We start from the raw sequence: 18,774 nt of genomic DNA, 5'->3' as shown, positions 1-18,774 counted from the left end.
TCAATGAATTGACAAGTGAGAATTTTACGACATATAGAATAACCAAATAACTTATGATTTACTTGTAACATTTTACTTGTATTATCATCAAACTCTTCATGATGAGAAACAGGATATCATGCTTTATTTGCACTTCTATGAAAAAATTTCTCAAGACGAGGTTACACTATTTCAAGGAGCGCATATAACAATGGGACAAATTTTTCTTCAAATCGCTTTTTTACGAAGTTTCAAAGTCATCGATATTTTTTATAATTTTTTATAATTCATGAATGCACTTTCCCATTTTCTATGTAAAAGTATGAACACAATTTTGTGTCACAAAATCTACTAGAATGTAATGATCAAGAATTTGATGGAATTTTTTGCGCAATGGAGTTTAGCTGAGTGTTCAGGATTCGAATTGCAATCTTCGCTTAAAAAGAATTTCCGAATGAATATCGTATGCCTCGCTCCATATCGTGCTGTCGAAACCATGAAATAAAATATCTAGGATTTTCGCTGTTATCATAGGAAAAACCAATCAAACTGACATATTTATGACTCTTCGGGTTTCAATCAAATTATTTAAATTTCACAGTCTTTTTGGAGAATCTTTCAAACTTGAAGTTAAAATAAAATGATATAAATTATTTCTATGCTTTTATGAATCACAATCTACGACTGATACGTAAGTACAAATTTATATTATCATTACATAATATCTATCAACTCCCACGTTACCATGATAATAATATAACGATTTTTTATATCTAACCTGCACATGTAAACGTACATTCTATATTCCTAGAAAATAATGGAAAATAAATAGAAAGGGAGAAATAGTTTGCTGAATATATGTCAATGAATATGTGGAATATAAAATTAATGATTGTTGTATAATGTGCGCATTATGAGTCATAACTAGATAACGTTACCTTTAAAATGCAACCAAGTCTGGTCTCTGGAGCCTCGTCAACCGCTATGGGACATGCCGTAGTTTCCTGACATGTAACAATGGTTGTGGTTGGAGTGAAACATATATGCATGTAACACGGCGAACGACCGCTACTTTTCCTGCAAAAGTTTCAACTAGATTATCGATGACCAAAGTTCGAAGCTACATAGTTACATAGGGCCTGTCTGGGATGAAGGTATCGTTATTTTATTCACTCGATACTTTTGCGTTGTTCTCTCCTGGCGGATTCTGATTTACCAATTTCGCATCACCCTCCACGCTTTTTCTTGTGAAAACGCGATTCAATTAGAGCGGTGTATATTAGCTGCTAATGATTGAAAACCAGTTCAAGAAGTTATGTTCCTTTTTCTAAGAATTCACACTATATTGTTTAAAGGATTTTCTACTAAGTGCATTCACAATCTTTTTCTGTTCTTCTTAAACGCGTTTTCTGAAAATCTTTCTAGGAATTCTAAGAATTTTGTAATACTAGTCCTAATATTATTTGTATGAAGATCACAGATGGAAGACACGATAATCTAGTAACTCTGGTTTTTTACAATCATATTATACTCTTCATCAAAATCTGCAACTCTGGTGTTTTACAATCCTATTATACTCTTCATCAAAATATAATGTCGATATATGTCAAAACTCTATACGCACCTACTCTCCACATATATTCCTGGAATTGCTCTTTTAACATAAATATTTGTTCGTTCATATTGCATTCGTGGAGTGACGAATAACGAAAAATAAAACAGAAATAGAGGAAGTACGTCGCTTAAGTTGACACAGTTATGTTTCTCGTGATGATGGACAGCACACACTTTGACATTTAATGGATCTACCACCTATAATTCAAACTAGCTCGCGAAATATTTGTTGCCTGAAGGTTGAACTATTCCACCGATTCTATCGAAAAAGTAATTTTGTTCCCGATCGCTATCTAATGTGTAGCATACCGAAATAGATGTGCGTCTGTTAATAGAAAATATTCAAATTAACTACATTGAAAAGGTGATTCGTCAAGTTAGATAGCTTTGTAGGAAATCAGACTACTAAAAGCAGTCTGTTTTTCGACGAGTGATGGTCGTTTGATATTTTTCTAGCATTGACAAAATCGAAAATTACTATGAAATTGCTCGGTGTTTCTAGAGCGGAGAATTCTTATTCCTTAATCTAGACTTCGCGTGCTGTTCGTCTATGGTAAGGAAGAAACGATAGAAATCATAGTTTTGAGAAAATTAAGGACAATCCTTATATCGTGGACGATCCTAAGGTTTTGTAAGTTACCGGAAAGAGCTTGAATGATTTACGGTTGCGTGCAAGTATTGTATCGAATTGATTATCTATTCAACGGGTAAATTTTATGGTCGACAAAGATCTAAGCAGTTAGAAGTGTTACGCTCCAGTTCGGAATATCTATTGTATGTGTTTAACGAACTGAGGATAAAAACGTGTCTCACATCTGAATATCTTGTAACGGTATCAAAAGACTATCAGAATTTCGAAATTAACTTGTATTTTAATTTTTATTAATAGATTCTTCTAACAGTTTTCTAATAATTTTCTACATTAATCTTCTTATATATCCTTGCAGAACATTTTTTTAAATCTCGAGATCACGTTGAATCTGTTTCAATGGGATGACGTGAAACAGAATTTCTAGATCATTTTAAAATATGAATCTTGTGTCTTAAAACCGAGCCAACATAAAATGAATAAAAATAAGAATGTTATGCAAAACTTCAATTAAAATAATTTTAGCATACTCCATTTGCAATTTTATTTTCAATCAATTTACATTATCGATTTCTGTTTCCTAACATTGTAGCTACGAAAAGGAATTCCAAGCACTCGCTTAGTATTTTTTTCATCTCTATCTATCTCTCCACCTATATTTTACGACTTTATGAAATGTAATGAATTTGAAGTGTTTATAACATTATGGTAAGCTATATACATATATTGCTCGGTCTGTAATGGCTTAAATTCGTTTTCCACCCCAAATTTCTTTCTTTGATCCAACCTATCGGCAAAAGCAATTATCAAAACTGCAGACCATCAAACCGGTGCGCTCAATTGTCTGTCTCCTATAATTCTATAACATGACTGGGAACAGGACGTTCGATTTATCAAAATTGCTGAAACGTGAGACTCGTGTCATCGCGATTTATCCCCGTGTGATGAACGTGCACACGTTCGACTATTGAGGGATGTTACTCGAGTTACTGAAACTGATCAAGCATGTCGAGAAGTGGCTGAGTAATTCAATTCCCCGTGACGAGCTGCAACGCAGTTCCAGCCACCGATTCGTCTCTCTTCGATGCCGGCTTTTCACGCTGTTACGCAATTCAACCTAGAATTAATCTTTTCCAAGGAAGCAGGATGCGGCGAAATGGATATCCAGCTACCGTGTGCACGTGCATTATACTCTATTCTGTTTGTGAGATGGTACTCGTCAATCTATGCCTCTAATTCTCATAGTCGTGATGTTGAAGTTTCTTCTGTGTTTCAACACATGTGAGAGAGTTGAGTGAAAGTTTGTCGAATGGAAAGTGTTGTGCGAATTCTTGAAACTTTTCCTGTAAAAACATGCATATAATGTTAGATATAATTCAAGGTCGAGAATATCCTTGTTTTGCTAAATTGTGTCTTAGAGGAATTTGTTAAAATTTCAGAAGTTAATTTCTATCAATAAATACATTTTCGAAGTCTCAGAGCTTGATATGTACATTGTAAGTAGACGAGACCAGTGTCGAAATCTACTTATTATAATAAATTTGCTCTTCGCGTCTTTCTCCTGGATTTAAAAAAATGAAGATGAAAAAGATGAAAAGTAAATTCATAGATTATCTATAAAATATATCCCAGTTTTTATTACAGTCGAAACTACTAAGTTCAAGTAATTCAAGGAATAGGTCAGTAGATAAAAGAACATTACTGTTTTCAAACTTCTATTTTTACTTCATCTCTAATTATAAATAGTTTAGGAAACTTATGATTCATACATGATTAACTTTTTCTTTATGTAAGTATTTTAACTAATGTTTTTACCGAGAACTTTATTTTAGATGAAAGGAATTTATTAACGTTGAATAAACAAATTCTTTGACATTTATTAACTTTACTATAGTAATTACTGCGATAAAACCAGTTATGAAAGTTTTTAATAAAGTTCGCATGAGGAACTAAAGAGTTCGTCAGGAATGTATCTTTCAGAAGTTTAAAACGTTCGACGACCCTTAGCCTCTTATTTTTCGACGTCAGCAGACTCTCTTTTTATCTGACTAGCTATAGTCTCTGCTAGTTCTTTTACGAGCATCAAAAGCTCTAAATATAGACTGATGATGGATCATCGAAAATTTACATCACAGGAAAAGATCCACCATGTTTGCGTACCTTTTTATTCGCTACAATCAAACGGTTAAACTACCGTATAATTAATTCAGTGAATTTTATGCAGGATGTATTGAAGCGACAGGAAATCGAGGTAAGATAACCAACTTTATCGCTATAATAAACATTTATTCTCAATAATATAAAATTACATGTTCGCAATAACACGAGACACATATCATACAATATTTCACAACAGCAAGTATGCGTATGCGATGCGATATGACGGTTGCACACGACGACTATTATCGATCAAAGGGGTAACAAAAAGTAATCGTCGTCTAATCGCGCGACGCATCGAGCATCTTTCATATTTTTTCTTTGTTATTTCGTCACAGTGAAGGGAAAGAAAGAACACAAAACTCGAGCCTAATTGCATCTCGTTATACAGCTTTACAGTTAATGGCGCTGTACTACCATAATAATCAACTAGAATCTAAATGATCGCTTGTGAAATACAGAGGCTTGTGTTATTCCATTTGATTGAAATCATCTACTGATTTGTAAGCATTTAGAAAAAAAATTAGAGAGAGAAAAAAACAGCGAACAAAATAAGAGACAGGTATCTCAAAGGATTAGAAAAAGGAGGGGAGTGGGTGAGTTTCGTATTATAGCCGTCACACATCAAAGGGATTTTCTCTCATAAATACCACACGGAGTAACTATATTACAAAAATATACATATGAATCGTTCGCCGATATTTCGCTAAATCCACACAAAATCGACACATTTTTTTTTCAGTGTGTCGACAGCTGCCATTTTTGCGATTTCTCAATTCACTGAATTTTATTTCTCTATTATTATGCTAATTACATAAATACACGTTTATTTACATGTTGCTGTCTGTACGTCCTAATGGTTAGTCGATTGAAAAGAAATCGGCGTGTTACGTGAAAAGAATCTTGATTCCATTTTTTTTTTTTAATTAAAGCGCACGTAGGAATACCTTACGTAAGACGAGGACTGCACGTCCATTTTGCTTCTCGCTCGTACCGTTTGTCAGACTTTTATGTACAGAAAAGAGTTGGTGCCGCGGTCGCGTATCACCGGTAGCTAAATGATCAACTATAACTTATAAAATATAGCTGAACGATGCTATATTCAAGTTAGTCAATGTGGTCCCATTAACTACTGTTTGGTTTTGGTTTCACACGCAACTGAACTTGACACCTGAAACATTTTATAATAATATATAGAAAATAATTTTTATGATAAATATAATAACAAATATAACATAGCTTTTATTATAAGATAGTAAGATTGAAAACGAAAGAAAGAACAAAATATTACAAGCTAATAGGAATGTAGATTTGTTGTATAAAAATTCTTTACTTAAATACATACTTTATAATCTATAATCTTTTTACCAAGATTGTTTTGAAAAATAGCTTTTACGTTTATCCGTTCACTAATAAAAAAAAATCGTTGGCTGGGGATCATTGACGTTTACCTAATTTTAATCATAGGTATAAATAGGGTAAGCTAAATGTGGATACCGTCGTCACTGGAGTAGCAGTTATGGCAGTGAAGCTTTTGATTCCTAACGCGCACGTCTGTTCCCATTAATCCGTCACCGAGCCGAACATGACACACGCAGCATTTGAAACATTCCATGTGATAGAACAGCCGCAAGCTTTCGATAATCATCGCAGCGCCACGACCTGGTGATTCAAAATTAGTCATCTCATTTCATTTTCCAAACGATTTAAATTAGTATAATATAACAATGACTTTAAACTGAGTCAAGAATGTGGAGAGAAGATTGACAGATTTTTAGGCAAACGCTTCACAATCTTTTCATTTTTCTATCAAATATTATATTCTATAACGCATTCTTTTTTACGCACCTAATTCATCTCCACAATGCGAGCATTTTTTTTTCCCACTGACGCTTAACATTTTCTCCTGATTCTCGTTATTTATCGCAGGTGGTTGTTGAGGTTTTTGAGGCTGCATAACATGTTGCTGCGGTTGATGTTGCAACGCAGAGAGATGTTCCTGGCTGGTACTATGTTCTAATCTACAAAAATTCAAAGCGAATTGAATAAATAATTCCTAAAAGTTATGACAAATTTATAAGAAATTTCTTTGTTTCAATATTAACCTTCTTCTTGGCGGAAGAGGTTTCTCTTGCGCTCTGTTCTGTACTCTTTGCGTAAGAGTTTGTATGATAGAGTCAGGCAATGGTTTACTGTCTGACCTGGTAGGAGCCATAGCATAAGGAACCGACGTCCCTGCTACGTGCATTTGAGGTTTCCGCGGTGGCGATCGTTGATTCTTTTCACTAATCCTTCTTTGTTCTGCTTCCTATGCATCATACCATTTATATTTGAGATTAATAACATTTATTATGCAGGTTAATATCAATTAAGTTAAATTGACATTATTTGTTTCCTACAAAATATGATGGATTTATCATCTATTTTCAAAAGCTTATATCTTTGAATCTATTAGAATATTTCCTTACTTAAATACTTCATATTAAAATACTTCTATCTAATCACCAGGAGACATAAAAATCAGAAAATCGACAAACATAAACTTTTCATATTAGTTCCGTGTGTAAATATGTGTAATTTTGCATTATACTTTCGCGTTTCTCGTATTTCACATTATTAATATCATCAGGTGTAAATGTTTTTTTTTAAATTTGATATAATAAACGATTTGATATATGACTTGATAAAATTGTGAAAATTATTCGTGTTATATCTTAAGGTAAGATTAATTCGTACAAAAATAAGGCATGTTTTTGTGATTTTGCAAATTTTCGCAAAGTCGGCTAATTTATCCCTTCAAAGTGTTCCAAAAAAGTGAAAAATTGAAATTTCGAAAAACCCCTCCCAGCGTTACCTGTAGAAAACTGTTACCTAACGAATGAATTTTGATTTTTTGATTTCAGATGATCCAGCACCAAGTTATCAGGGGCACCGCAATTTTCCGAGACACGTCCGAATAATTAGTGCCATTGCCGTATTTTTTAATATTTCTCCGTGAAAATTTTATACAATATTCTTCGAATGTCATACTTTAATGTACTATTGGTTTTAATAATGAAATTTTAACTGTGTTGTCATAAATAGTTCACAAAAACATGCCTTATTTTTGTACGAATTAACCTTACCCCCCCCCCTTAATTGTCTCTTGTGAGATATCATAAAATATTTACCTGAATAAGCCAGTGCTGGTAATTCAAATCGTGAGCGCCTCGTGGCACGTCGCTTTTCCTTCGTTGAACCCATTGATCGCCTTGAACGATTCGTGGTCGAGGAACTGCACTGAGAGCTTGCAACGTTTGCCTGCTCATCTGTTGACCACCATGGCTCGCGAGCGTCGTAACCGATGCACTGTGTCGCAAAGGAGCGTCCACTTGCTGAGGGATCGAATCTGCTGACGGAATTCTGCTGCTTCTGTTCATTTTACAATGTTATCCACACAAACTATTACTATTTCATTCGATCTTCGTTTTTATCGTTGCTTTTCGTTCTTTCAAATTTATAGAATCTGTTCAAGTGCCGAAACTTTGTACGACATTTAATCGCACGTCGTTAAGGTATTACTTTAACTTTGAATTTTATTACATTTGATCTTTAACTTCTATTGTAATATTATGTTAAGCACAGGCGATATCAACTGATCAAAGATTATGAATGACTGCTCTGCAAGCAGGGATTGTAACGATGTATCGTACAGACAGACGAATGTTACATCAGACGCAACAAAGCGTAAAGTTTCTGCAGGAAATTAAGTGACACGATTTGTAGTGCTATATTTTATCTCTAATTTGCATTTCCTGTTAGTTACGATCTGTTCGAAACACCGACGTAACAATGTACTGTTGCAATTTGGCGAACTATCTAGAATTGAGCCTGTTCGATGTAAAGTTCCTGTCCCTCTAACAGAATGCAATTATATATCTTTAAAAATACCATTTTGGAAATATTATTATCTTGTAATTTTTACATACATTTTGAGATTGGTTACAAATCATATTGTTAATCAACTTTTAAAATGTTTTACATAAAAACTTTTCTATAGAACCAGTATAAGTAGATAAAATAATTCTTTTCTTAATGATATACATTACAATTAAATTTTAGATGATATTTACCTGATGGTAACGTCCCTTTGCCTCTGTTCTATTAAACGCAGCGGTTTGGCTGGTGGTATAGGAGGAGGCGGAGGTCTTCTTCTTTGCACGTCTTGAAGTTGAAGATTTGGCATCGACGATCTATAATTCACCGATGGTTGACTCTTGAACTGTTGGATATTGTTCGCAGATGTATGCGCGACATCTTGCAAGGATTTCCATTGTTCTTGCAATTGTTCTGCCAATTTAAGCTGCTTTTGTTCGCGATACGCCAAGTTGTTTCGTTGGCGCTTTAATTCTTCTTGTTCTAACTGCAGCAACTCCCTTTCCACTCTGAGGACTTCCTACTCAGAGAATTAATTAATTTATTATGATTTATTATTACTCTAGTTTTATTATTATTTTGTTATTAACGTGAATTCTCCTTTACAAAATGTGTACGCTTTCGAATCATCTTTTTACTTTTACTTCGTGAAGCTTAGAAAATAAAAATTGTAATTCTGCTAAATTGCCTTATTCTTGTTAGAAGCAAGCATCGAGAAAAAACGGCAAGAGTTACAAAAGATACTGTTTCCCTTACCCCGGAAGCAAATTCGTCTTCTTCGTCGTTCAAACCAGCACCAACCAATGACGTGTTCTGCGAATCATTATCAACGATAGTCCCGTTAACGTTTACAGTGCGATATACTTAATTTACAGCATGCAGCTATTTAGTGACTTTGTGAGAATATTTAGCGTTTCTTCGCAATGAAAAATATCCTTTCTCAATATAAAATATGGTTTCATCGTTTGATAAAAAATATCGTTTCCTGTAAAAAGAACTAACAAATTCTACTATTGAGAGCGGAAATATGTTTTGAAATTATTAAATCGTAATTCTTTAATTTCAACCATGGAACTATTGCCATTAGCTCATGAGCATTCAAAAATAATATAAATAATATGTAGCCCAATTTAAGAAAAGCATATCGAAGATCTCTGGAAGAAAATGATTTCGCAAGTTTGTTATTTATCACAATGTTTCACTTCTTCTGGACAAATACATATTTTGCTCTATCAAACTTTCTTCTATTCAATTCATTCAGCCAAACGGGACTCTCTGTATGTATATGTATACTAAACACTTAAAAATTATTGCAAGATACAAAACTACAAATTTTCTTTTTGAAACTGGAAATGTAACTACCTTGTACCACAAACTTAATTCCAACTCGAGTGTTCCAAAGCATCCGCACCCACATAATAAAAACACCAACAAAAAGGACATATACATATAAATAAATAAAGAATACGAAAGTAAAGACCCATACCTCTTGTTCACGAATTTGGCTCTCCATGGCCCTGATACGTTTCTCTTCTATGCGACGAGCATCAGCTACTCTTCTCTCCTCCTGGATCTCATTTTGAATCCTGAGCTGTTCCGCCTGCGCCCTCAATTCCTCTTCTTGTCTTTTCTCTTCGGCACGCTTCGCCTCTGCTTCAGCCCTCGCCGCTTCCTGTTGCCTCGCGGTCTCCTCCTGCTGTTGTTTCCGCAACGTCTCCTCCTGCTTGCGTATGTTGTCCTCGTTCTTCCTCAGTGTCTCTTCCTGTCGACGTAAGGCCGCTTCCTGGGCGCGTTCCCGTTCTAGCTGCATCTTCTCTTCTTCGAGCTCGCGCAATTTGTGCGCCAATTTCTCGCCCAAGTCACTGTGTTGTCATGAATTTCTCGGTTATTCGACTTCAAGCTTAAGTCGACTTTATTTGTGATTTTGTTCTACTTGTAAAAAGGCTTACAGGATTCGAGAGAAGGCATAGCGATAGCGACAGTCAAGCGGCAGGAAAAGACCATCAGTGTGTTCAAGGTAAAAGTGTTTTATTTCATTTCATCACCGTTTGTACATTGTACATTGATCCCGGGATACAAGTTTGTTGTAGTTCCATTATGTACATATACAAGATATGCTTAGAAATATTGGTACGTCGCACAATAGTCCAAGATATGAATTTAGTAGCTCAAAAAATTTTCAGTGAAAGAAATAATCCAGTTTTCTATTCATGGATTTGAACATGTTAAAAGTAACTAGAAGAATAGAAAATTAATTCTCATGGTTCAGATTTATTGAAATATCTATGTTTTAATAATAGAAAACATTAAAACAAACAAAATTAGGAATATTGAATCTCCGAAATAATGAAAAAATGATTTAACTTTGAAATGACTAATTTTGAAGTTATATTCTTAAGTCATGTTCGAAATTTCTTAGAAAATAATTTTAAGGAATCTATGATATAATGAACCTTTGTCTATTTAAATTTTTGATTCTGTTTTCTAAACCATTGAGCTACTGAATTCTGTTTATGGATTATCATGTGTCGTAGTGATCACTGAAGACGCCAGTTCATGAAAACCCTGACAGACATAGAACATTAGAATTTTTAAAAATTATCTAAATTTCTTGTAGTTTCCCTTATAATTAATAAAAAAATAAATGATAATAGTACTTTATTAAGCGATATTGACGTCTTCGGTTTCACTGGCATGCTTCCGACGGCAAGAAAAATTACAAGAATCTTCGTGCAAATATACAAGAGAGACATTAAAGAGAACCTCAAAGCACTTCCATGAAACTCAAAAGAACCGAGAAAGTAAGAATCCTTTAACTATCTGGAACTGTACATGTATAGAAAACCGATAAAGTTCAGAAACGAGTGTGTATTACATTACACTTAATCCTGAAGAGTGTACGAAGAAGAAGCGGAAAATTTACAAATTTATGTAGAGATAAGCGATATCGAGCCTAGTCGATTTTACTCTAACACCCTTCTTGACTGCAATACCCCCACACGATACAATTTTTCCCTGGATAATTCCTACCTGTTCAGCTCACGATTGTTGCCGTACCGCCACTGTTCCTCTTTTTCAAGGACCTCGATGATTTCCCTTTCTTTTTTTGTGATCTCGTCTTCTTCGGAAGAGGTGACGCTGGCGCCGAATGGCTCACTGCTTTGGCGACTATGTTGAGACATATCGGGGCTGACCGGTTGCTTCGTCCAGTCTTCGACGTGGCCCAGTTCGACCCCTGAATCTCTTTCGTGGCTGGAATCCTGCTCGTAGTTGCTGTCTGTGTCGTACGAGCGACGATGAAGCTGTTCGATGCGTCTTTCCTCCGCCAGAATCGCAGCCATGTCTGGTGGCTTTGTTAGAGTCAACTCGCGTTCCAGTTCGTCATCGTTTACCTGGAAATTGAAGCATGGCTCAGTATCGTTTGTGTGGTGGGATAGGAATTTTTTTTAATTTGATGGAATGTGAAGTGGTTTTTAACTCTCGAAGCTTGGGCCCTGAAACAACAACGAAGGGGAGTTAAGATAGCTTTGAATGTATACACGGTCATCCATAAGTAATAGGCCATATCTTCATTTAATATAAGACGTGATAATTAGTTTGAGTTACTTAGGAAACGATTAATCGACCAAAATTTTCTACTTAGGTAAGATAATAATCTAACGATTCATAACAACTACTTCAGAGAATTAAATTATTTGAGATCTGAGAGTTAGGAGATAAATTGTTATTTGTTTGAAGTAATATAGTTTTTCGAACTGCCAAGATAACGTGTATTGTTCGAAATTTTTGGTCAATGTTACATATTAAGAATATTTTCATTATAATAAATATGTTTGTCTTAATTGTATGTTTTAATCTGTTGGATCAATCGTCAATTGTACGTTTCCTCTAAATGATAATGATATAACGAGCTATAAGCATTAAATCATTTTGATAGAACAACATAGTTTCTTCATTTACGTAATTCCTCTTTTATATTTTACCTTATGTGAAACATTACGTGTATTAGTTTTTGTAGTGTTTAATCACAACACCTACAATATTAATGGTATCGATTAGATAGCGATATCAAAAATTCTTCGACTAGTTTATAAAATCAAGCAAATAAAATAAAGACAATTTTTCATCGAACAAAAAAGTACTGAAATTATTAAGGAGACTCATTCGCAAGAAATAAACGCGTAGTAGTATCGCGGTCAACGAACGAACACGCGAGTCTCATCAGGGCAGGTTAACGCACAGCATAATTGCGAATGTGAGTTACGTAAATCCATTCACGTGCTCCAATTAATATCATTAAACGATGTTACGCCTGCGATATGATCTCTCGCAACGTTAAACACGGGTGCGCTAACGGCCGTGGAACACATCAGCTTCCGGAAACAAGTGAAAGCCACTGGAAGGAGGTGAAAAGCCGTGAGAAGAAACGAAAGTTACGATAGAGTGACGACGTTCTGTCGTGAAAAAAAATTTCGAGTCTCGTACACGCTTTTCCATGCTGAATATTTCAATATACGTCGAACGGAGAAAATCGGGAGCGATTTCATTCCACGTATTAGACACAACTGTCGCATACCCCTTCGATTCCAAGAAAATCAGAGCGCCTCGTGCGTAGTTCCTTCTTTATTCTGCGAGTAGAATTCAATCTTTTTAGAGGTTCCACTGGAAGATTTTCTTCGTCGCTGATGTCCACTGGTGGTGGTGGTGGTTTCTCTTTCGGAGGCTCCACGCTGGTTGGTGGCCCCAGAGGAAACGCCAAACCGGCGACTATTTCCTCGTCGCTTGATAAATTTAGTGGCAAAATCTGTAGAAGGAAAACTTAAAATGAAAAACACAAGAAAAATGCCATGAAGAAGACACACGATATATAACATTTTTCATTTTCCATATAAGAACGACTTTAAAATCATAATACAATCACATGAATCATATATTACGAAAACTGTTTTCATAAAATTTGGTTACGAGATTCTCCTAGAGAACAATATTTACATCAAAGATATAGATTTCAGAAATGTTGACTATTATCACTACAAACTCGCAAATCATAATCACTGTTTCATTAACATTAGAACAACTAAATCTGTCGTTACAGATTTCAAAATTCCTTTTTTTTTTACAACTATTAAAAATATGCAGAGCTTTTAACAAAATTAAATAAATTACAACTACAGTTTTTGTAAATTTAATTTAGCTTCGAAACCAAATAAAAAGAGAATTTTAGTAACGTGTAGTAAATTGATACGGCACTGAATTTTGGAATTATTCTGCTATAAGAAATAAGAAAAGCGACTTATCGTGCCCCCTCGCCCCCTTCCGTTATCTTCACATATAATATTCACGTACTATCCAACAGGTAGTTCTAGCATTAGCAATACTACGGACTTTTAAGAAGAGAAAAGAAAGCTAGCACACCACGCGATTCAAGAATAAAGAACAATTCTATGCAAATTTTTAACTTGATCCATCTACCAATCTCCAATCCAATCGATTCGAATCAGCGAAGCGAGGATTGTTAAGGAGCATCGTATCTCTTTACCTGTTTAGACATAGGCGATACAATATCGGGGCTAAGAAGGCTCATCATATCCATCTTGGTGATTTCCTGTTTGCCGAGGGTCAAGGTCGTCGGTCTTTCAGGCACAGGCACAGGCACAGGGACGTTCGCGGACGGCTCGCTTTCAGGTACATCGTGCACGTCGATCGACTCCTTGATCGAGTTTCGTGCCGGTAGCTCGTACTGCTCGATCTTCCCGTTCATCGTCACTTCCTTTTCCTCGTGCTCTTCGTGTTCGACTGGCGGGCTTGGCTGGCAAATCGCCGCTGCCTCCTCGTCGTCCGCTTTCTCGATAACGATCGGTTCCTGAAGAGACGATCTCTGCGTTATTGCTTCTGCCGTACGCGTATTTCGCAACGCTACATTCTATGCAAATCAACACCGGCGTGCTACACCCGCCGACCAGGGTTTCTCAAACTTTCACAGCTCTTTTGTCGATATAGCAAGGTATAGGGTTATTTGAGACAGTTATGTCTCAAACGCCTTCAAATCCAATGTTGAAGTTTGCACAAGATAATCAGAAGATTGTTATATGGGATGTCATTAATTCTTGACATGATTGGTATTTTAGTTGCAGGAAGAAGATATAAAAAACGAGAAAATGATTCTGATCCAAATAACCCTACTTTATGCCATATTGATTCGTTCTCAATTGATAGAAAGAATAGTGTTTGAAATGCGCGATGGCATCAATTTTACTGAAATTTTTTTACAATTTTTTTCGTGGCAAAATAGTCGAGTGATCTGATAAAGTTTTATCTATATTTGATAACCGTTTTTGCCCACATGTTATGAACTTGTGCCCGTGAAACTTTTAACCGAGTAAGATAAACTGTTATATTTACACTGTTAACTTTTTGAGGCGTGAACTGAATCTTATCAACTGATTCGTTTTAAATGATGTTCTATACAGATTGTTATTAATATTGTCTATGTTAATGTTTAGTTGCTTCTAATATGAATAGATATTACTCTTTATTGGTGTCGTGAGGATATTAAGAGAAACAAGCGTAAAACATAGCTTGAGAAACACTGGATTTCGAGCAACAGCTTCGGAGGCAACTGCAGTTTCGGATGGAAGATTATTTTGCATTCTAAGAGTATCTTTTCGCTTCTTTATTTTTTTTTCTCGTGTTCCATAGACACCGATGCACCAGCGTTCATGCATGACTATCGTAAATTTTTTTTCTTGTGAAATCCGTGCAATGGCGCACACATAGAACGATGAGTTATTCTGTTAGAACTAACAATTATGACAGACAAACAAATTCGTAACTAAATGTATACAAATTAAAAAGATATTAATTTAAAACAGATGTAAAGGTCTTTTAAACATTCATTTTCAAAACATAACACATATATATAACTATCGGTGCATATATGGTTAAAAGAAATATAAGAAAAGAAATAGAGAACAAGAAATTTCATATTATGTTATTAAAAACTCTAATAGTCACTACTAATGCAAAATTTTATAATGAATTAAAAACATATTTATAGTAAAACTCCATTTATCTGAACTAATGTCATCATAATGCCCAATCTGATTCTGATTTCAGGCCATGTGACGCATCGTTTATAGGAACAAAAGCTTGTGTCTTACTATTTACATATTTCAGTTTAGAAAAATCCAGTTATATTAAAATAATTATAATTACTTTATTAATATTAATATATATAACATTAATATATTAAAAAAACGAATCTTGATTATACGAATGGTAAGCAGCGAAGGAAAGGAGTACTGGTAGACTTTTATTATCCGATTGACCCAACTATCAGACCGTTTTGTCCCCCGACTCTGTCATCGTAAATCGAGTTTTACTGTAGTTATATAAAAATATAGTGCATGCATCAGTGACGAGAAGCGGTAAATGTACGCAGTTTATTATTTCGTAAGTTTTCGTGCAAATATGATGTCACGCGTTATTGCCATCGTCTAAGAAAGTGCGAACAAACAAAGATAAGACGTTTCGGCAATAATGATAACGTTTATCTAAATCTAGCCGCACAGGTAGAAACGTAACTAAGTTCGTTATTTCGATTCTCAGTTCTCAACTGGCTTCTAAAGTACAATGCGAAATATTTAACTGAAATATCAATTCCATCAGTCATACCTAATAAAGAATACGGCATTGTTTATCGACGAAGATCATCTGGAAAGAAGCTTTAACAATAAAATAATACGAAGCTAATGTAACATTATACTCAAGAATATATTTGAGAAGTACTAATCATGACTTCCAAAAAGAGAAATCCCGCGAAAAAGAATAAAAGAACCACTCGTTTTAATTGCCCTAATAACTTTGTATAATCATTTAGGAAATGATCCGACTCGAGATAAATAGCTTAAGAGAAATTGAAAGTAAAAAATGAAAGTAAACGTGCAAACGTTTAAAAGTAAGCGTGGTTCTTCGAATACAATTTCCAGTAAACTCGAGATGAAATATATCGTATTGAAATGTCTAACGTGGAATTTTCATTGAAGATTTTGAAATTAGATAAAAATAGGAGATCTTGATAGCAAATGCTTTGTTTAATCCCGATCCTGTCAAGATAACGTACAACAGGAAACGGTTTAGAGCTGTTTGAAAGCCAACAATCAATCACATTAATCCCAGTTGTTTTCTCTTGCGAAAGAACCGTAAATGAAACAAATAAAAATGTGAACTTCTGAATGTAAATATATCCAGGATTTTGATAATTGATTTTTCTAATCAATAAATAGTTGAAAATAATGCAAGAGGTTTAAAAAGTCATCTGGTTTGCGACGAAATGAATGCTGCGATAAAGATTTTATCACGAAAAAATACCGATTTACGACTATTTGGAACGGTGTCACAGAGATAATTACTTCAAAGTGCAAAGATCGGCGAGTTTACAGTACATGGAAGACTCTAACACGCTTACGTCATCGAAGAAGAACATCTTTGGTAATTGCAAACTGATTACTAACATATTTTGTTGCTTTCTGGATGTATTTCAAGATGACCTGATACTTTATCGTGTTGTTAAAATACACGCTGCAAATTGCCAAGAAACTTTATGCCAGTTACACAGTTTAATTATAAAATTTATCTGTTAATAATTTTCGCTTTAATAACTATCGTACAATAAATGAAAAAACCGCAATGTGATCAAGTGCATAAATTCTACGTAACGCGCACAAAAGTGTCAAATGTGAATCTCTAGTCGATAGAATTTCTATTTAATATTTGAGGAAAACTTTTTACATCACGTTAAGAAGTGGAGAAACGAGGTTTGTGCGTTGATACGAAAACGAAGATCGGCACGAAACTAGGAAACTGATAAAATCAATTAAGCTGCAGCCATGCATAATCTCGGATCGATAGCAAATATGAGAACTAGCGATAAGCGGGATAGAACTGAATATCCGGTCGTAGAAGGTAGAAAAACACATGATCGTGTAGGGTTTATCGCTAGCTTGAACAATCGAAAATACCGTCTTACCTCTTTACAGTAGCGGATCTTAGATTTACAACACTGGCTTGAAATTACACGATGATCGTTGACGATGATGGCAGACAAAGCTAGTAAAAAATGGAACGAACTTCTAGCATTTGGTATAATTACTCTTCTCGACCATAGATGGATGGGTATGGAAACGATTTCCATTAAGTTTATCACAAGTCAAAATTCAAGCAATCAATAAACTTTTACGAAGAGGAAAATCGAAATTAAGAAAAATAGGTGATATATATGTGGGGAAAAAGTAATTTTGTGACACACAGGAAAAGGTTTTTTTTGATTGGTTTTATACTACAGGTCAATGGTGTTTGGATATTAATAATATTACTAATTAGTGGTGTTGCTAAATAAATATCGACGTTCACGCAATTATTGCGTTTTATTTACGTATCTTTCGAAGAAAAACAATTTAAAAAAATAAAGAAACATAATGAACATTGTGATGGAACAAATGTTACTTGGAATAAAGACATTTCTAACGAAAAAATGTGCAAATGTATTAATAACTGTCAAAATAATGCATGGATAAAGGGTAAATCAGATGGTCAACAAAAAAACTTTCTCATCGATCAAAAAATTTCACCAAATGAAATGCCACACGAATTCTTACCTCGTTTAATGCATCGATTAACGTCATAAAAAACGAAGTACGCGGTGACTCAAGATATAGTAGAACGAATAATCGTAACAATTCAGGACACTTTTATCGTGACGTGGGTCAGTAATGAACGCCTTTCGTAATAATTAAATGTCACTCTGACCGATCTTCGACCCATGGTTCACGAGAACAACACATTGAACGCGTTCGTCACTTGATTGCGACTGCACGTTAAACCTCGACGTCGTTGTTTACCGATGACACGTATATCGCGAGACGATAAGACGATTCTTGATTGACGAGGTTCGTCCGACGCTTGCTCTATACGAGGCTTATACACGTTCATCCTTCATTGACGAATGAATCGAAGCCCAGTCTCGAAATGCACGACGATTGGGTTATTTCGTGAACAAATCAGTGGAACAGACATTTTGAAAATTTATACTGTTTCCCCTTTATTTACGTTTCGAATATACTTAGCAGAATTTCCAAGTTTTATTTCGAACAATCAGGGTGACGAAGACAATGGTAAAATTGATCGGTCTGTTACACATCTTTAAATTCAATATTGATTTTTCGGCAGTTTACCGTTTCTCTCGAAAGGCATTCGATAACGATTATCGCGTATTCGTCGAAGCGAAATCAAGATAGTTTGAAGCAAAAATGGATACGTCGATTTTCTTTATTTCTACGAAAGATTTCATGGATTAAATATCACATGTTTCATGGCTGATATATTGTCAAGAGATAGATATTTAAATCTTCGCAGCTTTGACTCATTCGTGCTTCAAAATCCTTTATCAAGGAAATTTGCATATCCTTGGTTACGATGGAAACACGACACGACAAATTTCTCTGCCCACTGAATTTTATATT

General features: G+C 34.9%; 1 protein-coding gene across 5 annotated transcripts in view; it reads right to left on the bottom strand.

Moving 5' to 3' along the window:
* Window positions 1–4,447: 4,447 nt before the first annotated feature.
* Window positions 4,448–18,774, bottom strand: part of smash (smallish) — a 156,807-nt gene continuing 142,480 nt past the window's right edge. For 4 of the 5 annotated variants that reach the window (XM_076620215.1, XM_033347199.2, XM_033347203.2 and 1 more), the window contains 11 exons: window positions 13,794–14,117; window positions 12,831–13,058; window positions 11,285–11,646; window positions 9,741–10,116; window positions 9,011–9,067; window positions 8,452–8,774; window positions 7,510–7,750; window positions 6,445–6,647; window positions 6,188–6,360; window positions 5,837–6,001; window positions 4,448–5,510 (listed from right to left, as the gene is read on the bottom strand). In XM_076620215.1, coding sequence (XP_076476330.1) covers window positions 5,488–5,510; window positions 5,837–6,001; window positions 6,188–6,360; window positions 6,445–6,647; window positions 7,510–7,750; window positions 8,452–8,774; window positions 9,011–9,067; window positions 9,741–10,116; window positions 11,285–11,646; window positions 12,831–13,058; window positions 13,794–14,117 — 2,475 coding nt within the window. In that variant the 3' untranslated portion in view covers window positions 4,448–5,487. The remainder of the gene's footprint in view (window positions 5,511–5,836; window positions 6,002–6,187; window positions 6,361–6,444; window positions 6,648–7,509; window positions 7,751–8,451; window positions 8,775–9,010; window positions 9,068–9,740; window positions 10,117–11,284; window positions 11,647–12,830; window positions 13,059–13,793; window positions 14,118–18,774) is intronic. The other variant, XM_033347202.2, reaches the window with a different exon arrangement.

The sequence above is a fragment of the Bombus vancouverensis genome, chromosome 7 (assembly GCF_051014615.1).
Source record: "Bombus vancouverensis nearcticus chromosome 7, iyBomVanc1_principal, whole genome shotgun sequence".
In the NCBI taxonomy this organism is placed as follows: domain Eukaryota; kingdom Metazoa; phylum Arthropoda; class Insecta; order Hymenoptera; family Apidae; genus Bombus; species Bombus vancouverensis.
This window is presented reverse-complemented; position numbering and strand designations above follow the sequence as displayed.